Source organism: Myotis daubentonii, chromosome Y (genome assembly GCF_963259705.1).
Source record: "Myotis daubentonii chromosome Y, mMyoDau2.1, whole genome shotgun sequence".
Classification (NCBI taxonomy): Eukaryota; Metazoa; Chordata; class Mammalia; order Chiroptera; family Vespertilionidae; genus Myotis; species Myotis daubentonii.
Genome location: NC_081862.1, coordinates 2,706,793 through 2,732,341, shown reverse-complemented (window position 1 = coordinate 2,732,341; position 25,549 = coordinate 2,706,793). Strand labels below are relative to the sequence as shown.

Genomic DNA, 25,549 nt, shown 5'->3' with positions numbered 1-25,549 from the left:
TCACTGGACTGACGCCAGATTCCGCCTTCCCGGGTTCAGGTCTGTGGCTGAGGGTTCTTGGAGGCCCTCCTGGAACTCTGCTTTCAGTGATGAGGGGGATGAGGCACGTAGGCTTCAGGTTTGTCTGGACACAAACTTTATTAAAACGAGGCCAAGAACACCATGAGGGACATTGGTGTTGACATCCCCATAGCACTTACGGAACTGTTTGTCTATTGCCTCTCCTTTTGAAAGCGGAGGATTTGTTTGACCAGTTACTTCTGTACTAATTACACTCTTGGGGAGGGAAAAGGGCCAGCAGGCTTCCACTAAAGCCCCCTCAGAGCTGGGGTATGAGGTATGCAGTGCCTACACTTGCCCTGTGGCTGCTGAGGTGCAATTTAGGGCTCATGATGCATCCTCCCTGCAAAGACCGGGCTTCTCCCCTGAGTGTGTCGTCTGGTGTCTGATGACATTGGACTTCTGTGTAAAGCCTCGCCCACACTCCGTGCACACATAGGGCTTCTCCCCTGAGTGTGTTCTCTGGTGTTTGATGAGAACTGACTTATCTCTACAGCCTCTCCCACACCCCCTGCACACATAGGGTTTCTCCCCTGAGTGTGTCCTCTGGTGTTTGATGAGAACTGACTTATCTCTGAAGCCTCTCCCACACTCCCTGCACACATAGGGCTTCTCCCCTGAGTGTGTCCTCTGGTGTGTGATGAGAGATGACTTCCGTGTAAAGCCTCTCCCACACTCCCTGCAAACATAGGGCTTCTCCCCTGAGTGTGTTCTCTGGTGTTTGATGAGACCTGACTTATCTCTAAATCCTCTCCCACACTCCCTGCACAAATATGGCTTCTCCCCTGAGTGTGTCCTCTGGTGTTTGATGAGAACTGACTTATCTTTAAAGCCTCGCCCACACTCCCTACACAAATAGGGCTTCTCCCCTGAGTGTGTCCTCTGGTGTTTGATGAGACTTGACTTATCTGTAAAGCCTCGCCCACACTCCCTGCACACATGGGCTTCTCCCCTGAGTGTGTCCTCTGGTGTGTGATGAGAGATGACTTCTGTGTAAAGCCTTTCCCACACTACCTGCAAATATATGGATTCTCCCCTGAGTGTGTCCTCTGGTGTGTGTCGATATGTGACTTATCATTGAAGCCTTGCCCACACCCTCCATGCTTGATTGTTACAATTTTTGACATTCTTACTCCCACAGATAATTTGCCTCTGTTCTTTGGATTCACGTCCTGGCCTGTGCTGGGCTCTTCCTCCATTATTCTCTCACGCTCACTGGAGCTCCCTATTTGTCTGTTGGGAGGCTTGAAAGAGTCCCTTGAAGTTCCCCTGTGCCTGATCCTTTTAAGCAAAGGTTTGGACGTTCCTTTGACCTCTTGACCTTCAGCTTTGTCATTCCAGCCATGTGGACCAGGATGTTGCTGCTGCTGTTGATTCTGACGCTCTGGGCCGGGTTCCTCTGACTGGAGGTGTTTTCCTGCAGGTGCTCCTGGCAGAATCTCAGAGGGGTGATTGCGTTTCACATGTTGGTTGAGGAATGTCTGACTGGAGAAGGCCACAGAGCAGGAGGGACATGGGTCGATCTCTGTCTTTGGTTCTGCTGAAGGAGAAAGTTTTGGTCAGGGCATGTGTGGGCAAGGCTGCCTGTGCCTTACGCTCTGTCTCCTGGTAAGACCTATCTCCGGAATCATTCTAACTGTGTTGACAGTGCAAGCTCTGCCTCCCACAGAGTGTTCCTTCACAGTCTACTTTTCTTTTTCTTTGTCTGCACTACTCTTCTTCAGAAATCCAGAGACCCCATATCAAAAGTCTTTTGTACAGCCCTGGTCAGTGTGGATCAGTGGATAGAGCCTCAGCCTGTGGACAGAAAGGTCCTGGGTTTGATTCCCATCAAGGGCATGTGCCTTGGTTGCAGGCTTCTCCCCGGCCCGGGACCTGGTCAGGGATTGTGCAGGAGGCAACAAATCGATGTGTTCCTCTCACATTGATATTTCTCTCTGTCTTTCCCTCTCTCTTTCACTCTCTATAAAAATCAATGGAAAAATATCCTTGGGTGAGGATTGAAAAGAAAAAATGTCTTACAGATCAAGGACCATCAGAAGCCATTTGACTCCTTATATGGGTTTGACTATCGTGACCTTTCCATATACATGTATCTTCTAAGTCATGTTAAAGAGAAAAACCAGAGAACCAAGATGGCGGCGATATAGGCAGATGCGTCCCAGGTCGTGTCCCGGAGCAAATGGAATGAACAGCTGTAACTAGTAACACCCACACCGAATTGGCGAAATTGCTCAGCTGGTGAGAGGGTTTGCAGCCGGGAAGAGCAGAACTACCATGGAAAGGTAAAAAAAAAAAACAGGGATTTGGGCAGGAAAGTTTGCCAGACCTCTGAGCCCAGAGAGTCGGAGGGAGACCGCGTGGCAGACAGCCCTGTCCCCTGGGACAGGCACAGCCCCTGACGGGGGGCGGGGGGGGGGGGAAAGGAGAACTGCGGGATTCCTGGTGCCGCCAGGGAAATTGAGAGCTGGGTTCTGTGACCGCGGAGGACTGAGCCTAAAGGGGGCAGCCTGAAGATCTGACCTGACCATACAGTCCCGGTAAGAGAAGAAGCTTACAGAAACCAAGCCTTCCCCGTTTCCATGGCCGGCGTTTGTTTGTCTGTTTTCACTGAATCCTGTTCTTGGGACATTTCGGATACAGACACTCACCTGTGCTGAAGAGAGGGAGAGTGTGCGGAGGAGTGGAATCTGGGGAGAGACTGGGGAGAGAGGGGGAGCCAGGAGAGGTGGCAGCGAATTGAGTGCTGAGACACCCCTGAGCCCAAGACTGGGGCAGCCACTCTCTCCAGATAGTGAGGCTCCTCCCCCCGGCCCCCAGGCAAGGAGCACAGCCACCCCCAGATTCCACCCTCTACGAGATCAAGGATTAAAATAACCTTATCAGTCCCTGGGAGTTAACAGGGTCTGGCCTATAGGGGGATTTTCAATCCCAGCAACAACATAGCGCCGGTAACTAACTATTACGCAGTCAGCTCTGGGCAGTGAACTTCCACTGGAAAGAGAGGCCCTATAGCCCCAGAGGCCAACCCCAGAACACTGCCACCCAGAGGCTGACCCACAAACTGACTCTTTGCTAAACACAAAATAAGGCAGTCTGGGAAATAAATGCGACCTGCTTTAAAATAAGGACTGTGGTTCACAACACAGAGGAACAGTATATCGCAGGGAAACTCAACACTCTCCTGAATACCTGGAAGGTCTAAGGCGAGCCACACTGAAGAATAGAAGAACCGAAGGACCTTCACTACTGCATTTTTTTTTTTCACTTTTTAACTAAGAAATCAATTTTTTTTCTGTTCTTTTTTTTTTCTTTTTCCATCACCTGATTTTACCCTTTTAATTACTACCTTCTTATTTTTTAACCAGTATTATTACTGCTACCATTTTACCATTTTTTAAAGTGCCATTTTATTTTCTCTTTATTTTATTTTGGGATTAGTGTTCTCCATTCTATTTTCATTTTTATATTATTGGTTGTTTCTAGTTTGCATTCATATCCAGGGAACTGTTGCTGGAATTTGTTGTGATTAATGGCTGTTCTATAGGAGTATTCTCCTCATATAAAAAGTCTCTTCCCCTCTTCCACTTCATTCTCTCTTTTCGCTCTTTTTTTTTTCTTTTCTTTTCTCGCTTTTATTTTCCCCCCTCCTTTTTCCCGATTTCATTTTTGCACTCCTTTTTTTGGTCCCTACTTTTCTTTTCTTTTTTTTCTTTTATCTTTTTCTCTTCCTTCTTCCTTATCCCCTAATTCTCTTAATTCAGGTGGTCACCTTTATTTGGAGTTATTAATATCGTGAATATATTTGTGTATAGTGCCTGGTACGTGGTGCCTTGTTGTGTTGTATTTTGTGCCTTTAAATCAATGCAGCAGATCAGAGCAACAACAACCTCCTGAGCACCACATCCTCTGCTGAGGAACAGCAGCTGTACGTGAAACCTCGCCCCACCAGCCAGAAGAGCCACCACAGCTGTGAACAGCACCCACCAGAGGAGCTGCTGCCAACTGAAGAGCAGCAGCTACTGCAACCGCCCGAAGAGCAACCACAGACCAAGGAGTCACTGCCACCCAGGGAGCAACCACTGAACGACTCAACATCTAGATATGTCAGTGAGATCAAACATGGGTAGACAAAGAAACCCCCAAAGGAAAGAGAAGGAGGACTCTCCAGAAAAGCAGCTAAGTAATACAGAGGCATGCAACATGACAGATAAAGAATTCAGAATAAGGGTCCTAGAGTGCATAAACCGGATGGAGGAAAAAATCGACAACCTCTTCAAGAAGCAAGAAGAAACAGATGAAAAAATCGATAACATATGGAAGAAGCTAGAAGAAACAGATGAAAAAATCAACAACTTAAGTAAGACCCAAGAAGAAATGAAGAGTGATATAGCTGCAATGAAAAACTCCATTGAAAGTATCAACAGTAGACTAGGAGAAGCGGAGGACCGAATTAGTGAATTAGAAGACAAGGAAGCAAAACACACCCAAAATGTACTGCAATTGGAGAAAAAAATTAAAAGACAGGAGGAGAGCCTAAGGGAGCTTTGGGACAACATGAAACGAAACAACATACGAATAATAGGAGTACCAGAACAACAGAAGGATGAACAAGGATTAGAAAACCTACTTGAAGAAATAATATCAGAAAACTTTCCTGAGGTGGGGAAGAAAAAAGTCACACAAGCCCAGAGAGTCCCAAACAAGGTGAACCTGAAAAGACCCACACCAAGACACATCATAATCACCATGGCAAATGTTCAGGACAAAGAGAGAATCTTACAGGCTGCAAGAGAGAGACGGAAAGTTACATACAAGGGATCTCCCATTAGATTGTCAAATGACTTCTCAACAGAAACACATCAGGCCAGAAAAGAATGGACTGAAATTTACAAAGTGATGCGAAGCAAAGGACTGAATCCAAGAATACTCTATCCAGCAAGGCTATCATTCAAACTTGAAGGGGAAATAAGAAGCTTCACAGACAAAAAAAGGCTAAGGGAGTTTGTCACCACCAAGCCAGCAATGCAAGGAATGCTAAAGGGACTGGTATAAAAAGAAGAAATAAAAACCTCAGAAAGAAAACAGCCACACACACACACAAAAAGAAATGGCTACAAACAAGTACCTTTCAATAATAACTTTAAACGTAAACGGACTAAATGCTCCAACCAAAAGACATCGAGTGGCTGAATGGATAAAAAAACATGACCCATACATCTGCTGTCTACAAGAAACCCACCTCATTAGAAGGGACTCACACAGACTGAAAGTGAAAGGATGGAAAAATATCTTTCAGGCAAATGGAAAGGAAAAGAAAGCTGGGGTAGCAATACTTATATCAGACAAAATAGACCTCAAAGTGAAGGCCTTAACAAGAGATAAGGAAGGCCACTTCATAATACTAAAGGGATCAATACAACAAGAAGATATAACCCTGGTAAACATATATGCACCCAATGCAGGAGCACCCAAATTCATAAAAAAACTCCTGGAAGATATCAAAGGAGAGATCGACAACAATACAATCATAGTAGGGGACTTTAATACACCATTGACAGCACTGGATAAGTCCTATAGACAAACAATCAGCAAAGATACAGCAATCCTAAATGACTCACTAGATCAGATGGACTTAATAGACATCTTCAGAACACTTCACCCCAAAGCCAGGGAATATACGTTCTTCTCAGGTGCTCATGGTACATCTTCAAAAATAGACCACATATTGGGTCACAAGCAAAGTATCCCCAAATTCAAGAAGATTGAAATCATAAAAAGCATCTTCGCAGACCACGATGGCATAATACTAGAAATAAACTACAATAAAAACAACCCAAATACTCAAACACCTGGAAGCTGAATAGCATGTTATTAAATATTGATTGGGTTACCAATGAGATCAAAGAAGAAATTAAAAACATCCTGGAAACGAATGACAATGAAAACACAACAATCCAAAACCTATGGGACACAATGAAAGCAGTCCTGAGAGGGAAGTTTATAGCTCTACAGGCCTATCTCAAAAAACAAGAAAAAATGGTAGTAAATCATCTAACTCTACAACTCAAAGAATTAGAAAGAGAGCAACAAGAAAACCCCAGAGTGAGCAGAAGGAAGGAGATAATAAAGATTAGAGCAGAAATAAATGACATAGAGACCAAATAAACAATACAGAAAATCAATGAAACCAAGAGCTGGTTCTTTGAAAGGATAAACAAGATTGACAAACCTCTAGCCAGACTCACCAAGAAGCAGAGAGAGAGGACCCAAATAAATAAAATCAGAAATGATAGAGGCGAAATAACAACAGACCCCACAGAAATAAAAATGATTGTTAAAAAATACTATGGACAGCTCTACTCCAACAAACTAGACAACATGGAGGAAATGGACAAATTCCTAGAAAAATACATTCCAAAACTCAATCAGGAAGAATCTAAAAATCTCAACAGGCCAATAACTATGGAAGAAATTGAAGCAGTCATCAAAAAGCTTCCATCAAACAAAAGCCCAGGACCAGACGGCTTCACAGGGGACTTTTACCAAACATTCAAGGAAGAACTAAAACCTATCCTCCTCAGACTACTACAAAAAATTCAAGAGGAAGGAACACTTCCAAGCTCATTCTATGAAGCCAGCATCACCCTAATACCAAAACCAGGTAAAGACAACACAATGAAAGAGAATTACAGGCCAATATCCCTCATGAACCTAGATGCCAAAATCCTCAACAAAATCTTAGCAAATCGGATCCAGCAGTACATCAGAAAGATCATACACCATGACCAAGTAGGATTTATCCCAGGGATGCAAGGATGGTACAATATCCGCAAATCAATAAACGTGATATATCACATAAACAAATTGAAAGAAAAAAACCACATGGTCATATCAATTGATGCAGAAAAAGCATTTGACAAAATTCAACACCCATTTTGGATAAAAACTCTCAGCAAGGTGGGAGTAGAAGGATCATACCTCAACATAATAAAAGCCATATATGACAGGCCCACAGCCAGCATCATACTCAATGGACAAAAACTAACACCATTTCCCCTAAGAACAGGAACAAGACAGGGATGCCCCCTCTCACCACTCCTGTTCAACATAGTACTGGAAGTGTTAGCCATTGCAATTAGGCAAGAAGAAGAAATAAAAGGCATCCAAATTGGAAAAGAGGAAGTAAAACTGTCCTTATTTGCAGACGACATGATATTATACATACAAAACCCTAGAGAATCCATCAAAAAGCTACTAGACTTAATACATGAATTTGGCAATGTAGCAGGATACAAAATTAACCCCAAGAAATCTGAGGCATTTCTATACACCAATAGTGAACTTTCAGAAAGAGAGATTATAAAAACAATCCCGTTTACCATTGCACCAAAAAAATTAAGCTACCTAGGAATAAACTTAACTAAAGAGGTAAAAGACCTCTACTCAGAAAACTACAGGACGTTGAAAAAAGATATAGAGGAAGACATAAACAGATGGAAGAACATACCGTGTTCATGGATTGGTAGAATCAACATCATTAAAATGTCCATACTACCCAAAGCAATCTATAAATTCAAGGCACTTCCCTTTAAAATACCAACGGCATACTTCAGAGATCTAGAACGAACTCTCCAAAAATTCATCTGGAATAAAAAAAGACCCCGAATAGCTGCAGCAATCCTGAAAAAATACAAAGTAGGTGGGATCTCAATACCAGATATCAAGTTGTATTACAAAGCCACTGTTCTCAAAACTGCCTGGTACTGGCACAAGAACAGGCATATAGATCAATGGAATAGAATAGAGACCCCCGAAATCGGCCCGAACCAATATGCTCAATTAATATTTGACAAAGGAGGCAAGAACATACAATGGAGCCAAGATAGTCTCTTCAATAAATGGTGCTGGGAAAATTGGACAGATATATGCAAGAAAATGAAACTAGACCACCAACTTACACCATACACAAAAATAAACTCAAAATGGATACAGGACTTAAATGTACGACGGGAAACCATAAAAATTCTAGAAGAATCCAAAGGCAACAAAATCTCAGACATATGCCGAAGCAATTTCTTCACTGATACAGCTCCTAGGGCACTTGAAACTAAAGAAAAAATGAACAAATGGGACTACATCAAAATAAAAAGTTTCTGCACAGCAAAAGAAACCATCAACAAAACAACGAGAAAACCCACTGTGTGGGAAAACATATTTGCCAATGACATATCTGATAAGGGCCTAATCTCCAAAATTTATAGGGAACTCATACAACTTAACAAAAGAAAGATAAACAATCCAATCAAAAAATGGGCAAAGGACCTAAATAGACACCTTTCAAAAGAGGACATCCAGAAAGCCAAGAGACATATGAAAACATGCTCAAAGTCACTAGTCATCCGAGAGATGCAAATGAAAACAGCAATGAGGTACCATCTCACACCTGTCAGACTGGCTATCATCAACAAGTCAACAAACGACAAGTGCTGGAGAGGATGTGGAGAAAAAGGAACACTTGTGCACTGCTGGTGGGAATGCAGACTGGTGCAGCCACTATGGAAGACAGTATGGAGTTTCCTTAAAAAACTGAAAATGGAACTCCCATTTGACCCTGTGATCCCACTTCTAGGAATATATCCCAAGAAACCAGAAACACCAATCAGAAAGGATATATGCACCCCTACGTTCATAGCAGCACAATTCACCATAGCTAAGATCTGGAAACAGCCTAAGTGCCCATCAGTAGATGAATGGATTAGAAAACTGTGGTACATCTACACGATGGAATACTATGCTGCTGTAAAAAGGAAGGAACTCTTACCATTTGCAACGTCATGGATGGAACTGGAGAGCATTATGCTAAGTGAAATAAGCCAGTCAATAAAGGAAAAATACCACATGATCTCACTCATTCATGGACAATAGAGACCATTATAAACTTTTGAACAATAATAGATACAGAGGCAGAGCTGCCTCAAACAGATTGTCAAACTGCAGCGGGAAGGCCGGGGAGGGTTGGGGGGCAGGAGGTAGGGGGTAGGAGATCAACTAAAGGACTTGTATGCATGCATATAAGCATAACCAATGGACATAAGACACTGGGTGATAGGGGAGGCTAGGGGACTGTCTAGGGCTGGGGGATAAAATGGATACATATGTAATACCCTTTGTAATACTTTAAGCAATAAAAAAAAATAAAAAAAATAAAAAAAGAGAAAAACCACAGGCCTGGCCAGGTATCTCACTGGTTGAGCATCAACCCATGAACCAGGTCGTTACCAGTTTGATTCCTGGTCAGGGCACATGCCCAGGTTTTGTGCTCTATCCCAGCAGGAGGCAGCTGATCCATGTTGATATTTCTATCTCTCTCTTCATTTCCCTTCCTCTCTCTCTCAAATCACTAAAAATATTTAAAAATAGAGGAACAATAGGCCCCAACTAGCAATTGCTTCTCTCTCAGTTTTCCACAAATCATAAAATGGAAATATGTCTTTCCTCACACAGTATTCCTACTTGATTTCTTTCAGTGTTAGCCTATTTCAAATACACTACAAAGTCCTGTTTCAAAATATCTCCCCAACCATGCCCTAGCCAGTTTGGCTCAGTAGATAGAGCATCACCTTGGAGACTCCAGGCTCCTGGGTTCGATTCTAGTCAAGGGCACGTCCCTTGGTTGCAAGCTCAATCCCCAGCCCTGGTTGGGGTGCCAGTGGGAGACAAGCTATTGATGTTTCTCTCTCTGTCTCTCCCCCTTCTACTCTCTCTCAAAAAATAATCAGTGGAAAAATATCCTTGGGTGAGGATTAAAAACAACAACAAAAATATTTCCCCAACCTGCTTCTTACACTCCTGACCCCCATCCCTCTCCAGCCAGTACGCCTTCCTCTCTCACTTGGAGTTGAAATAATCTCGGAGGGGATTCCCCACTGAAGTTTATTTTCCAAAAAATTTAACAAAGCATAGTTTTAGAACATGCCACTCTGCAGCTGAAAACTGCTCAATTGTCCCGTCTCACTCAAGAAAGTCCCCAGTATCTCAGCTTGGATCATAGGCACTGTATTTCCAGGCTGCTAGGCATCTGTCCAACCTCTGTTCTTACCAATGTACTGAGACTGAGACGGGAGTAGCCCTCAGCCAGCTCAACACCCCACCTGTTTCCTTCCCTGAACCAGCCACTCCCTCTGCCTGGGACCTTGTGACACAACTGTTGTAACTGTTGTCTCCTGAGAAAGCCTTCCCTTGACCTTTGCAATCCGACACACCCACCTTCCCCTCACACTGATCCCTAGGCACTTATCCTGGACCCGTTTTCTCCAAAGCGCTAACCACTGTGTAATATGAAGCACATGCACATATGTCTGCCAGGGCTTCCCTCCTTCACCAGCCAGCTGCTCAGGAGCAGTGATTCTGATCATCGTGTTGATCTGTATTTCCAGCTCCCAGAACCCTGCCTGGCACCGCGTAGGAATTCACATGACAAGTCACAAAATGATGAATGAATGCATGGTAACACCCACATTTCATTTAGAAATATGCAGTAAATGAAGAAGGAACAGCTAAAGTGTGAAAAAAAAAACAACAACAACAACCCACAAACAACCACCTTGATGAGAGAGCTGGTTAAGCGCCTGAAACCTTTTTTTTTTTTTGCCTCTAATCCTTTCAGCACTATATGATGCTGTGTATTTTGTGCATGAAGTATTTTTTAAAATGGAACAAATATAGCCCCTGGCCAGTGTGGCTCAGTTCGTTGAGCATTGTCCCGTTCACCCAGAGGTAGCCAGTTTGATTCCTGGTCAGGGCACATGTCTGGGTGGTGGACTTGATCCCCAGTAGGGATAATGCAGGAGGCAGCAGATTGATATTTCTCTCCCTCTCCCTTCATCTCTGTCTCTAAAACCAATAAAAGCATATTTTTAAAAATTAGAACAAAAATAAAAATATTAAAATTGTTCCTAAGAATCAAAAACCTATGTGATGAGCCATCCATTTCTGAAGCATCTGATTTGAAGCTTTGCTGACTCTAGAGTGGAGTTTACTCTACTTGAGAGTTGGAGCATGAAAACTTCTAAGAATTCTTTCTTTCCATGTTGAAGAAGAGTGGTGCCCACCTCTCCCGGCCACAAGCTCTGTCTTCCAATTGCTGCCCCACTTGATGCCCAGCTTTTGGCCATACTCTTCTCCATACCAGACCAGCAGCTCACAGCCCGTCCTCACGACCCGGCAGGTTCGGTAGAAAATCTGCCTGTGATATTGAAAGGCCACCAGGTTCTGTTCTTGGTCATCCCGGGCGCAGTTCACATACCTGGAGTTGAGGCAGATGAAAGGAAAGAAAACCACAGGCGATGAGTTTCCACTACCTGTCATATTCGTGTCCAGCTCCTCACTGACGCTTAAGGCCCTCAGCACTGATGGCACCCACACGCATGCTCCTGGGGAAACTTCTGTTCAATGTCCAAGCCTCTGTCACAATGTCATGTGAATTCCTGTCTCTAAGTCCTGCTCACAGTGCTCATCCTGCCTAATGCCATTTCCAAAGCCTCATTCCAGACTTCCCCATCAAACCTGGTGACCTCTAGCTTCTCTAAGCTGTAAGCCAGGTTCTGTGTTACACCACAGAACTCGGGGCTTGATCTAGGACTCACATCATTCAACACTCAGTCCAAGTCTACCTTCTCTTCAGAGGCCTTTGTCGAGTCTCCCCACACTTCATTGAAGGCATCATTCAGTTGCCTCCCCCAGGTTCCCACAGAAACGTGGAGGTCTCTCTGTCTTAGAAAAATAACACAGAACAATAGTAGTTTATTCATAATCTGTCTCCCCTGACACAAGAGAGCCCCTCAGGAAAGGGCCATGAGCACTATTACTCTGCAGGCTCCAACACCCAGTTGTAGTTAGAACTGAGTCTGGGATGATGTGCTGCCCTCACAGGTTTAGACTATCCTTGGTTCAAGGCTATCTGGGCATTGGGCACTTCTTGAAAAATAGGAAAATTAGAGTTAAATGTTTATGAAATAAAATGTTTCATGTCCGTCTGCAGTAAGTCCTCCCTAGGGTCATGGATTGTGTAATCTGTGTAAGTAATGAATTCCTTCCTCTAAACTGGAACATAGTAGGTGTTTAACTAATGTCCATTAGATAAATCACAGAGTAATACAGGGTCCTCAAGGTTTTCCCAGTCAGTGCCCAAACCAGAGACTTCTATTTTGAGGACATATGCTATACATTTACCTCCTTTTTTCCTAAATGTCTCTAGATGTTAAAGATCACTGAATGGAGAAAAAAGGGGAACAGAGAACTGAGGGAGACCATTAGGGAGGCATGATGGGAAGGACAGACATGTGGGTTGTGAGGCATGAGTATCCTCTCTGGCACCCAGAAGCCTAGTGACCTTACCTCATCCAGTTGGCCTGAGATGATGTATCCTTTCCATCCACATACTCATAGCAGTTTCTCCCTTTGGTGATCTGCATTTCAGGAAAAGAAGTTAAAGGCCGTGTGTGTGTGTGTGTGTGTGTGTGTGTGTGTGTGTGTGTGTGTGTGTGTGTGTGGTTGTGTGTATATAATAGAAGAATTACTTTATTCTACTGTCATCAAATCTCTTTCAGCCTGCATGGTGATTCAACTGCCAATGGTGATCACAGGATATTTTTCTTACTCATCATCTACACGTCGGAGTCGATTTGTCCACTAAGCAGGAGCCCCACAAGGGAGGAGTCTGTACCACTTTGCTCCCATTTACCCTCTGATCCTTAGAGAGGAACTCCATGTTCATGCAAAGTCCGCCCAGTACACAGAGCTAACTAACCATATGGTCCCCATCCATGTCCTGGCATGTAGAAGGTGGGGGCCCCCCAAGCCACAGGAAGGACGGGGAAGCCAGAGGACAGGGAAGAGGTCAACTTCTCACCAGCCAGGAGTAGCCGCTGTTGGCTGTGGCTTCATCTTCTGTGATCTGACCCTCATAAGGGCCAAAGTGCAGGCCCTCGGGCAGATCACATTCCTCATTCCACACTCCAAGCCCAGCCTCAGGGATGCCTGATGGTCCGATTCTCAACCCAGGGGGCAGAGTGAGGGCTGAGCGGTTGGCATGCCCCTTGTCCGCGGCACTGCCTTTTACAAACGTAGGAGGCCCATGCACAGCACAGCTGTCAATGAAGAAGTTCTGACACTTCTCACAATCTGGAGGCAAGAGCAACAGGGAAGAGGGAGGGTGCAGTGCATGTTCCTGGACATGAAGAGCTTCGGAAAGAGCTCACATCAGTGAGCCTCAATCCTGTACTCCAGGTCACGAGAGGAAGGGAATGATTTGGGCACCCAAAGACCAAGTGAAATTCTTGCATCAAGACATAACATGCTCCTTGGTGAGGGTGAGCTTACATAGGTAGTCATCGTCCTGGGGCTCGCTGACCTCTTGGTAGACACAACACTTCCTCTCTCGTAGGCTATACATCTTCACTTCGATCTCCTTTCTCCTGAGGTCTACATGGGAGAAGGGCAGGTGACTGAGGGGATGAGGTCTGGAACATTAGTCCCTATCTTATCAGAAAACACACAATGTCCTACCATCAAATGATCGCCTGTTCTATTATAGTATGTGGTATTTTCCTCCATTAACTAAAAGACTAGCACTCCACACTGACTATTGGTGGCTGATTCAATTTTAGTTTCTAGATGATCCCATTCTGAGGTTCAACCTCCCAAGCTTTGGTCATTCATAAAGTATGTATTGAGGGAACATTATGCGTTAGGCACTGAGTAAAGACCTGGGCACACAACACCAAGAGAATATGGTTGCTATTATCACAGATGGATTTATTGGACAACTTGCATGTGTCAATTGTTTAAGATTTAATTTAATGCTATCAAACTATATGTGGCCCATTTTTCCTTATGTTCACTTTACACATTAGCATTCAGGAGCTCAGAGAGTTGGTAAGATTAGCTCAAAGCTTCAGTGCTAACTCCAGTTTCAAATCCAGGCCTATGCAAAGTCCACCCCACATACCTAGGCTACACTGATTAGCCTTTCTAGAAGAATTAGTGGAACTGAAATCTCCAAATTATGTAACTTACCCAATTTCGATCTAGGGTGCTGTCCAGAGGGACTTGCTTCTCCAGCAGGGGGCACTGGTTTCTGAGTCTGCTCTGAGCCACTTGTGGTCAACAAATTTGCTGTTCCTGACAATTCCTTCAAAGTAGACTCATTACTTAATGACTTCCTGGACTTTGCCTTCAATGTGGAAGTCCCATATTAAAAGGTAACATGCATTTATTTAATTATGTAGGGTTTATGATATATTTTCACATACATGACTTCAATGAACACTTCAACAACTCTGAAATACCTGGGAAGTATGAATATTAGAGGAAAAAGAAATGGCCAATGTGGGTTGTGAATTGAAGAATAGAACCCATGCCTTAAGGATCTTTTTTTTTTTATATATATAGAACAGTGAGTGTGAAAGATACTGGGAAGAAAATAAGTCATAGTTGGGCCCTAACCAGTGTAGCTCAGTTGATAGAGTGTCAGCCTGCGGATTGAAGGGTCCTTAGTTCGATTCCGATCAAGGGCCAGTGACTTGGTTGCAGGATCCTCCTCCCTGGCCCATGCCCTGGTCTGGACTTATGCAGGAGGCAACCAATCAATGTGTCTCTCACATTGATATTTCTCTCTGTCTCTCCCTCTCTCTTCTATTCTCCCTAAAAATCAATGAGAAAATATCCTTGGGGGAGGATTAAGAATAAAAAAGAAAGAAAGAAAAATAGTTGGCAGAGCCCTGGCTGGTGTAGCTCAGTTGGTTGAACTGAAGGGTTGCCGGTTCCATTCCCGGTCATGGTACATGTCCTGGTTACGGGTTAGATCCGAGGTGGGGGTCTGTGTAGGAGCAACCGATCCATGTTTTTCTCTCTCACTGATGCTTCTCTCCCTCTCCCTTCCTCTTTCTCTCTAAAATCAATAAAAACATATATTTTTCAAAAGAAATGGCTGGCAGAAACCTATCGTGAAAATAAGGAAAATTATGCTAAAACTAGAGACCCAGTGCACGAATTCATGCACCAGCGGGGTCCCTCATCCTGGCCTGTGGGATCAGGCCAAAACTGGCTCTCCGACATTCCCCGAGAGGTCCTGGATTGCGAGAGGGCACAGGCTAGGCTGAGGGACCCCACTGGGGCACGATCAGGGCTGGGGAGGGACGCGGGAGGTTGGCCAGCTGGGGAGGAACCGCAGGAGGACTCCAGGGTGTGTCCGGCCATCTCGCTCAGTCCTGATCAGCTGGACCCCAGCAGCAAGCTAACCTATAGGTCAGAGCGTCTTCCTCCTGGTGATCAGTGCACGTCATAGCTACTGGTCTACCGGTTGACTGTCTGCCCCTTGGTGGTCAGTGCACATCATAGCAAGCAGTTAGTGGCATTAGCATGTCATCATCATATTATGCTTTGATTGGTTGAACGGACAACTGGACACTTAGCATATTATATAGGATGTGCAAATTACTATATCACGGAAAGAATATTTGTAATTAGAGTAGTTGGTTCCCACCAATTCTGTTTGAATAAGGTTGTGCTACTAGCTAGTTCTCTTCATTTTTCCTGACATATAACGTGCTAATTCTTAATGTTATAATGAACATGACATATAACGGTGTTCACCAAAGTGTTCTGTGAACTCTTTGATACAGTGTGAATGTCAAATTACAGTCCTGCTATCAATGTACCTCTCAGTCGTCTCTGTATTTGAAATCACATGTAAATTATCTTCATTATTTTTTGACCCTATTCTAGTTTAATTTGTAAATTTTAAAGCACTCTTTCAGCCAACATTCAGGGGCCCTCAGGGACCCTGAGCTGGGCCTGGGACTTCTGGAAGAGAAAAATCTGGTGTGAACCAAAGAGCTCACAATGCAAACGTAGGCAGGTGGAGCAAATGATTCAAACAAGATGACACTGGCCTAATTAGAGCTCAGAGAAAGAAGCCATGCTTCTTACTGGAATGAGCATTCAAAACCAGTTCCAGATGGATGAGCTTCTATTGAATAGTGTGTCATCTCTATGAAGTTCTTAAGTCACTTTATTTATTGTTTCTCAATTGTCAAACCTGAAGCTCCCCAGAGTTGAGAGATGCTTTCTTTTATTTGACCAGGAGGCTCTGATGCTGGGGTTCCTATGTCCTTCTTCATGGGGGACCATGCACCGTGCAAACTGCCTATATGTCAGTAAGCTTCCGCGAGTCGGAAGTCTTAGTGCATCTCTCACGGCAGCATAGTGTTTGGAACCATCAGTCATTGAAAGATGTAATCATGTATGGATAAGACAGTGGAAACTGCATGAAACTATGGAAATTTGAATGAGCTTGTAAGTGGTTTAGAGACGAAGCTATGGATTTGAGTGCATCCCACCAATACTGTGATCTCAGACATATAATCAAACACTTGTATATGTCTGAAACCTCAGTTTCCTCATCAGAAATGGTGATAGTTATAGTACCTACCTCATAGGGTTGTGGTAAGGTTTAAGTGAGTTTATTCACGTAGAATTCTTAGAGTCTGAAGCATTGTGAAGATAAAACCCGTGGCAGCTACTATTGTAGCTGATGTTATTAACGACTGAGATGATATTGGGCATTTTGTTGAAGAGGTCAGGAAAGAAAGGTGGCAGTTTCTAGGCTGCACTCTGATTTTTTTCTCCTCTTCCCTGCATTTGCATCCAGGAGGAAGATTTTCTTTTCAACAGGATTTGGGAAATACCTTCTGATGTTTATTCTGTTCCACTCTGAAGGCCACCCAAGAAGGTTTAGCTAAAAGATGGTGAGAAATCAATAATACATATAATTTCAGAGAGGAAGGGAGAGGGCGAGGGAGAGAGAGAGAAACATCAATGATGATAGAGAATCATGGATTAGCTGTCTCCTGAACACCCCACAGCAGGGATCGAGCGCACAACCTGGGCATGTCCCCTGACTGGGAATCGAACTGCGACTTCGTGGTTCATAGGTCGATGCTCAATCTCTGAGCCACGCCTGCCGGGTGCGAAATCATTTTTGGTTGGTAATTATTTCAAAATCTGGGGATTCTTATTTTTTCAGAATTCGGAATCAGAGAGTGATCTAAGGACAGACCAAGGATGATTGGAAAATGTTTTTTGATGTTTCATTAGGCTCATGCTTTTATTAGGAGCATCAGCTAATTTTCTTAAAATGTTTAAAAGTAGACAAAACCCCATCTGTACTTCATCCTCTGTTCAATATATATATATTTAAATTGGCCTATCCCTGGCTGGGTGGCTCAGTTGGTTAGAGTATTGTCTTGTACACCACAAGGTTTCAGGTTTGATCTGTATTGGGGTGTACACGGAAGGCAACGGATAAATGTCCTCTCTCACATTGATGTTTCTGTCTCCCTTTCTGTCTCTCTCGTTTCCTCTCTCTAAATTCAATGAATATCCTTGGGTGAGGATTTAAAATAAAATTGCCCTAAACAGCAAAAAAATAAAAATTGGCCTTTCATGACACACATATAATGAAAGTCACGTAACTGCAAAGAATCTCTACTCTGCAACCTGGCCCTTTCTCCTCTCTGCCTTCTGTCTTCACACTGGCCTTGTCCAGTCCAATGGCACCAGGACCACCTTGCCTCCTTTCTTTCTTATCCTTCCTCCTTTGCACATGTGGACTGTGCCACCTTTCCTAATCACTAGATTCTGATCAGCATCACACAGTCTTAGGAACAAAGACTCAGGTCTAGTCACCACAGAAACAGAGTTTCGGGGAAGTTAGAGATAATGTCGTGACTTCAGCTATGTTCCAACCTCAGACCCATGGAACTACAGAACCTACCAACCCGACTTTCATGAAACCTGCAGATGATGCCATGGCTGACATGGAACCTGATACAACAGTGAACTACTTCCTACCCTGGCCCACAACCCAACCCCCTAACTACCATGAGTAATAATTTTCCCATATGTCCCCATGCAGGTCTTAGAGCACTGCTCACCCGTCAGACCTTCCTCCTTCTATGTGATGACAACTCTTCTGAATTAGTTATTTTTTTACTCACTTTTATATTTTTGTATACTTGTTTGTTAATGTTCTATATCTATATAATTATATTATTATTCTTTATTTTATTTTTTGTTGATCTGTTTCTTATCAGTTTGTAAGTACTAGGTGAATTAGGTTATTATATTTGTTCCTCTTTTTTCCCCCCATTAGTCCCCTCTTCCCAGTTCCCACCCCACCCTCTGCCCTCACTCCCCACCCACTGTCCTCATCCATAGGTGCACGTTTTTTGTCCAGTCTCTTCCCGCATCTCCCACACCCCTTTCCCCCCAAGAATAGTCAGTCCATTCCCTTTCTATGTCCCTGATTCTATTGTGATCACCAGATTATTTGTTCACTTGATTCTTAGATTCACTTGTTGATAGATGCATGTTTGTTGTTCATAATTTGTATCTTTACCTTTTTCTTCTTTTTCCTCTTCTTAAAGGATACCTTTCAGCATTTCATGTAATACTGATTTGGTAGTGATGAACTCCTTTAGCTTTTCCTTATCTGTGAATCTCTTTATCTGACCTTCAGTTCTGAATGATAGCTTTGCTGGATAAAGTAATCTTGGTTGTAGGTTCTTGGTATTCATCACTTTGAATATTTCTTGCCATTCCCTTCTGGCCTGCAAAGTTTCTGTTGAGAAATGAGCTGACAGCCGTATGGGTATTCCCTTGTAGGTAACTGAGTTTCTTTCTCTTGCTGCTTTTAGGATTTTCTCTTTGTCTTTTGCTCTTGGCATTTTAATTATGATGTGTCTTGGTGTGGTTCTCTTTGGATTCCTTTAGTTTGGGTTCTCAGCGCTTCCTGGACCTGTAAGTCTATTTCTTTCACCAGGTGGGGGAAGTTTTCTGTCATTATTTCTTCAAATAGGTTTTCAATATCTTGCTCTCTCTCATCTTCTGGCACCCCTATAATTCTGATGTTGGTACGCTTGAAGCTGTCCCAGAGGCTCCTTACACTATCTTCATATTTTCAGATTCTTTTTTCATTTTGCTTTTCCAGTTGTGTGTTTTTTGCTTCTTCGCATTTCGAATCTTTGACTTGATTCTTGCGCTCCTCTGGTCTGCTGTGGGGTGTCTGTACAATATTCTTTATTTCAGTCAGTGTATGCTTAATTTCTAGTTGGTTCTTTATCACAATATCGAGGATCTCATTAGATTTCTTGAGAATCTCACTACATTTATCGGCGGTCTCACCAGTCTTTTCGAGGGCCTTACTCAGTTTATCGGCAGCTTCTAGACAGTTCTTGAGAGACCTTAAAAGTGTGGTTTTGAGCTCTATATCTTCCATTTCTGACATTTGCATCCTGTTTCTTTGTCTCCGCATTTTTTTATCTTTTCTTGGTGCACCCCCTAGTGGTCTTTGTGCGCAGTCTTGTTGTAGTTAAGCCTTGATTGTTGTCGGTCGGCAATACCTGGGGTGATTTGACCTCCAGGCTAACTGGCCATGAGGGTCAGCTGTGTCTGCAGTGGGAGAGCTTCTGTGCTGGATCTCTAGGGCGGTACTAATCCAGCTTTTGCCTGAGGCTATGCGGCAAATGGCTCTGAGCAGGGCTTGGGCGGGGCGGGTCCCTGGGGATCTACAGGGCGGGCCGGAGCGAACAGTTATGGCTGCTCTCAGTTCCGTCCCTAGGGTCTCTGCCTCACAGAGTCCCAGCAACCGCTGCAAACCTCGGAGAGAAAGCTGCCTTCGAGTTCTGACCAAAGCCAGACAGTCCCGCTTCTCCTGTTTGAATCTGGGTCCCTAGAGACTCGCCCGGATCTGGAGCTCAGAGTCTGAAACTCCCTCCGGATTGAAAACAACAACTGCGCCCTCCACCGTCAGCCCTCTCTGCACGCACTCCGAACCTGAGTATTTCACTTCAGCACTGCGCCTCCTCTGAGTCTGGGTATGCTATTCTCTTTCCTCCTAGTTGTAGAATTTCCACTCAGCCAGCCTTCCTGTGGTTCTGGATGATGTCCTTTCTGTCTTTTAGGTGTACCCTTGAATTGGTTGTTCGAGGCAGCAATCTCCTGCGTTAACCTATGCCGCCATCTTGGTTTCCAGCCTTTATTTTATTTTTTTCCATCACCATTTATCGCCCTCTACTATTATTTTTTAATCCTCACGTGAGAATATATGTTTATTGATTTTAGAGAGAGAGGAAGAGAAAGAAAGAGAGGGAAACATAGATGTGAGAGAGAAACATCGATCACTTGTAGCCCATACACACCCTGATGGGGGGTGGAACCCAAAAATTTTTGGTGTATGGGAGGATGCTCCAACCAACTGAGGCACCGAGCCATGGCTATTTATTTATTTTTATTTGGAAAGAATGTTTATTAAAGCTGGGGACAGTGAAACAAGGAAGGACTTAGGATAGAAGCAGCTGCAGGAGAGAGCCTAGGCTGGGCTGCTGTGTTGCTCTAGAAAGGTTAAAAGAAAGAATTCAGCCTAGGCGGGCTGCTTTGGCTCATTGGAAAGTCATAGCAAAGGGGTCTTGGAGCCAGGTTCAGGGGGTTAGCCTGAATGAACTGCCCCGTCCATACTCCCTGGTGCAAGTCTCCTGGGTCTCTTAGTTTAGGAGATGCACACCTAGTGGGGGGGAGTAGAGGGGAAAGGGTGAGGGGTGTGTGTGCTCCCAGAGAGAGAATAGCTTAAAAAAATTATATATATATATATATATATATATATATATATATATATATATATATACACTATCTAATAAAAGAGAAACATGGTAATTGGCATACGACCACTACCCTTCCCATTGGCTAATCAGGGCAATATGCAAATTAACTGCCAGCCAAGATGGCGGCTGGCAGCCAGGCAGCTTGAAACTAACATGAGGCTTGCTTGCTTCAGTGACAGAGGACTCCAACATTCCCCGCCTGCCGCTGCAGGCCTCTGACCTGCAACTCTAAGCAACTAAGTAACAAATATAGAAGCTATACAAAACCCCAGAAACCTGCTTTAGTCCTGAGCTTCAGCCAGCAGGATCACAGCATTGTAAGCAAAGGCCAGAAACCTACTTTCAGCAGTGGAGGCCTAAGAGCTGGAGCCAAACCTCAGAGCTAAAGCTGGCCCAGAATAGAAAAAAAGGAGTGGTGGGGAGCTTCATTCACCCCCAGCCTGAAAACAGCCCTCAGCCCCTCACCCAGACTGGACAGGCACCAGTGGGGACCCCCACCCTGATCCAGGACACCCTTCAGGGCAAACCAGCCAGCCCCACCCATAGGCCTCTATCCTATATAGTAAAAGGGTAATATGCCTCCCAGCACCGGGATCAGCGGAGCCGAGAGGCCTCCCGGCACTGGGATCAGTGTGACGGGGGCAACGCCCAAACCCCCTGATCGCCCTGTGGCTCTGTGTGTGACAGGGGCCGGGGCCACAACACCCCAGCCGCCACACGGGCCCTGCTCTGTCTGTGACGGGGTAGAGCCATAACCTCCCCATCGCCCCTGCCCTGAGTGTGAGAGTGGCGGTGCCCCAACACCCTGATCAGCCCTGCTCTGTGGGTGATAGAGGGCAGCACCCCAAACTCCTGATGGGCCCTGCTCTGGAAGTGACAGGGGGCAGCGCCCCAACCCCCTGATTGGCCCTGCTCTGTGAGTGACAGGGGGCAGTGCCCCAACCCCTGATTGGCCCTGCTCTGTGTGTGACAGGGGGTGGTGCCACAACCTCTCCATCGACCCTGCCTTGAGTTTGACAGGGGGCGGTGCCCCAACCCCCCAATCGGCCCTACCCTGAGTGTGACTGAGGGTGGCATCGCAACCTCCCTATCGCCCTGCTCTGTCCATGACAGGGGGCGGCACCCCAACTCCCCAATCAGCCCTGCTCTGAGGCCAACCAGGGGCTGCACATAGGGATTGGGCCTGCCCTCTGCCACCCGGGAGCAGTCCTAGACCAGCAGGTCGTTATCTCCCAAGGGGTCCCAGACTGTGAGAGGGCACAGGCCGGGCTGAGGGACCTCCCCCCGCTCCCCGAGTGCACAAATTTTTGTGCACCGGGCCTCTAGTCCTATATAATAAAAGAGAAAAATGGTAATTGGCATACGACGATAGCCTTTTCATTGGCTAATCAGGGCTATATGCAAATTAACTGGCAACTAACATTAGCAGTTAACTGCCAACTAACATTAGCAGTTAACTGCCAACAAGATGGCGGTTAATTTGCATATGTAGGCACAATGCAGGGAGGCGAAAGGGAAAGCAGGAAGAAGCCCCCTGCCCCTGACAGTGATCAGAAACCCAGGGGGGAGCTAAGAGCTGGGGGGCAGGGCAAAGGCGGTCCTGGGGCCGCCTTTGCCCTGCCCCCAGCCATGATAAGAGAATCAGGCGCCTTTTCCACCCTGGCCAGTGATAGCAGGAAGTAGGGGTGGAGCCAGCGATGGGAGCCGGGCACTGTTGAAGCTGGCAGTCCCGGGATCTAGGGGTCCCTTGCCTGGGCCTAAAGCAGAGCCCAGGGTCACGGGGCCGCTGCCGCTGTGGGTCCCCACTTCCCCAGGCCGGACGCCTAGGCCAGAGGCGTTAGGCCTGGGCAGGGGTGGAGCCTGCAAGGCAGGGAGCTGGGGGTCCCCTACCCAGGCCTGACTCCTCTGCCGGAGGCCTCAGGCCTGGTCAAGGGGCTGATCCGGTGATTGGTGATCGGAGGGTGATGAGGGTCAACTCCTCTGGCCGAGGCATCAGGCCTGGGTGGGGGGCGGAGCCGGGGATTGGGGGGATATGATGGTCCCCGTGCCCAGGCCTGAAGCCTGGGTCAGAGGTGTCAGGCTTGGGCGGGGAGTGGAGCAAACGATCAGAGGGAGATGGGGGTCCCCTGCCCAGGCATGATTCCTGGGCCAGAGGCCTCAGGCCTGGGCGGGGGTCAGGGCCAGTGATGGGGGGAGATGGAGGTCCCCTGTCCAAGCCTGACACCTCTGGTGGAGGCGTCAGGCCTGGGCAAGGTGCCAATCAGGCGATCGGAGGGTGATGGGGGTCTACGCCTCTGTCAGAGGCGTCAGGCCTGGGCAAGGGACCGATCCTGCGATTGGAGGGTGACGGGGATCAACACCTGAGGGCTCCCAGTATGTGAGAGGGGGCAGGCTGGGCTGAGGGACACTCCCCCCCACACACAAACACACACACAGTGCACCAATTTCGTGCACCGGGCCCCTAGTATATATATACTAGAGCACCATTGCACGGAATTTATAAATTTATGTACCGGGAATGGCATCGGGGGGCGGGGGATTCTTCAGCCCGGCCTGTGCCCTCTGTGCCTCTGACAGTCAGGGAGCCCTGCGATCCATCGCCTGTAGAGGGAGGTCCGGTTCAGCAGCCCCAGCTGTGCATTGGTGGCCTGGGCCTCCCTCTTTGGGATGACAGGGAGCCCCCATTGATCACCCAGTGGCTAGTGGCCTGGGCCTTTCTCTGCAGGGCATCATGGGGGATGGTGGGGTCCAGACCAATTGCGTTTCACAGGCCTTGGCTGGCCTGATGCCAGTGGGTGTCATAGCCTGATCATCTGGCCGGTCCTTCAGCTGGTCCTCCCTGGATTTGCATATTATGGTTTTATTATTGTAGATTTGGGGGGTGGGTCTGGGTGAAGGTGAGAAAAGGGGGAGAAATGGGGGAACCTCTGTGATAGTGTCAACACTAAATCTGTATATAATTATTGTTACACATTGAAAGAGGTTCTATGACCCTGGCCAGTGTGGCTAAGTGGTTGAGCCTCGACCTATGAACCTTAAGGTGGGGGGCTGGCAGGAGGCAGCAATGGAGGTTTCTCTCTCTCTCTCTCTCTCTCTCTCTCTCTCTCTCTCTCTCTCTGTAAAATAAATGATTCATAAAAAGGGGTTTATGTGAACAGCCCCTGGTGTGTAACTGCTCTGCCTCTTGCTCCTCCCGGGTAACTCCCGAGAGGCCGCCCGACCGACACCTGGTCGGGGTCAGGCACCTGCGCGCCCTCCGCCCGCACCTCGCGGCCTCCGGGTCCAGTCGTCATCCGAGTCCTCGGAGTTCTCTGCCCCAGGCCTGGCCGTCCTCCCGCGGCGACTCATGAAGGCGGGTCGAGGGGCCCTGTGACCTGGAAGGAGAGAAAGAAAGAGTCTGTCCTGCGGGCGAAGAGCTGAGGGACGAACAGCAGAGCCAGCGCCGGGCGGGGCGGAGCAAGGGCCCTGGACGGAGCCCCCCAACCCCCCGCGGCCCCGCCACCCCCTCCGGGTCACCGATGCTGAGCAGTGCCTCATAGTTGCTCTTCACGTTCCGGTGCCGGGCTGGCTCCCAGGCGCCCATCTGCGCCCACTCCTCCCGGGAGAAGTAGAAGGACACGTCCCTGCAGGCGGCCCTGGGCTGGAGGAGAGACCGTCTGTCAGTCCGTCCGCCCCGGCACGAGGGGGGGCGCCCCGCCTCCACCCCGTCCCCGCCCCCGTCTCCACCTCCACCCCCGGGGACCCCCTCACCTTGGGCCTGTGCCCCGCTCTCCCCGCCTCCTCCTCCGGGCGCTCCTGCGGGTCCCTGTTGGGGTTCATGGTGCCGCCAGCCCAGTCCCAGCAGGAGGCCGCAGTGCCTGTGTGAGGAGAAGGCGCTGACGAACCCGCTCCCGCCTCAGGACAGACCAGGACCTGGACCAGGTGGCCAGGGCCGCGGCCATTGAGACCCACCAGGGGGCGCCTCCTTCCCTGGGCGGCTGGGGGGTCTCAGGGGGCGACTGAGGGCGCGGTCGGGGGACTGGGGGCGCGGTGGGGAGTCTGAGGGGCGCGGTGGGGTGGTCTGAGGGGCGCGGTCAGGAGTCTGAGGGGCGCGGTCCGGGGGGGACTGAGGGGCGCGGTGGGGGGGTCTGAGGGGCTTGGTCCGGGAGGACTGGGGGCGCAGAGGGGGTGTGAGGGGCGCGGTGGGGGGTGTGAGGGGAGGGGTCAGGAGTCTGAGTGGCATGGTGGGGGGGGGACTGAGGGGGCGGTGAGGGGTTTGAGGTGCGCGGTGGGGGGGTCTGAGGGGTGCGGTCGGGGAGGTCCGCGGTGGGGGGTGTGAGGGGCAATATGGGGGGTTCTGAGGGTTGCGGTCAGGGGGGTCTGAGGGGCGCGGTCGGGGGCGGGGACTGAGGGGCGCAGTTGGGGGTGTGAGGGGCGCGGTGGGGGGGGTGTTGAGGGCCCTGGGGGTGGAGGTGGAGGCGCCCTGACCTTGGGGGGGCTGTGCCGGGAGGAACCGGGTTCGGGAATGGCACCCGCGATCCCGGAGCAATGCACGCGGGAGGAGGCGCCTCAAGGGGCAGAGACCTCACGGGCTGAGGAGACAGGCCCGCGGGACAGGATCCAGGTCTTTCTGGCCAGGAACCTTGGGGAGCTCGGGTGAGAGGATTTGGGCTCCTGCACAGTGATTTGGGGTCTCAAGGACAGGCTTCAGGGTTTCGGGTCTCGGAGGTGGGGATTTGGTCTTTCTGGGGTGCCGTGGTTAGGGATCCCGGGCTCGGGGTGTTCTG

At 47.4% G+C, this 25,549-nt stretch overlaps 1 protein-coding gene and 1 pseudogene across 1 annotated transcript; one reads left to right on the top strand and one right to left on the bottom strand.

The window, feature by feature from the left end:
• On the bottom strand, positions 1-24,602 carry LOC132225584 (histone-lysine N-methyltransferase PRDM9-like). The gene is made up of 11 exons (XM_059680687.1): positions 24,534-24,602; positions 24,300-24,423; positions 24,050-24,157; positions 16,812-16,861; positions 14,140-14,296; positions 13,444-13,545; positions 12,974-13,245; positions 12,460-12,530; positions 11,175-11,368; positions 1,382-1,597; positions 1-77 (listed from the first exon to the last, which is right to left on the bottom strand). Exons 1-11 carry the CDS (start codon positions 24,600-24,602, stop codon positions 1-3), a joined length of 1,440 nt encoding a protein of 479 aa, XP_059536670.1.
• The window catches only part of LOC132225626 (histone-lysine N-methyltransferase PRDM7-like), a 208,242-nt pseudogene that overhangs the window by 52,553 nt on the left and 130,140 nt on the right, over positions 1-25,549 (top strand).

Bases quoted from the DNA above. Each gene is read 5' to 3' on its own strand.
- LOC132225584 (XM_059680687.1), bottom strand. From the start codon at position 24,602: ATGAACCCCAACAGGGACCCGCAGGAGCGCCCGGAGGAGGAGGCGGGG. The intron at 14,297-16,811 runs GTATTTCCCAAA...TCCACATTGAAG, and splicing joins AACAGAATAAACATCAGAAG to GCAAAGTCCAGGAAGTCATT. The intron at 1,598-11,174 runs GTGGGCACCACT...CTCCTTCAGCAG, and splicing joins AGAGCTTGTGGCCGGGAGAG to AACCAAAGACAGAGATCGAC.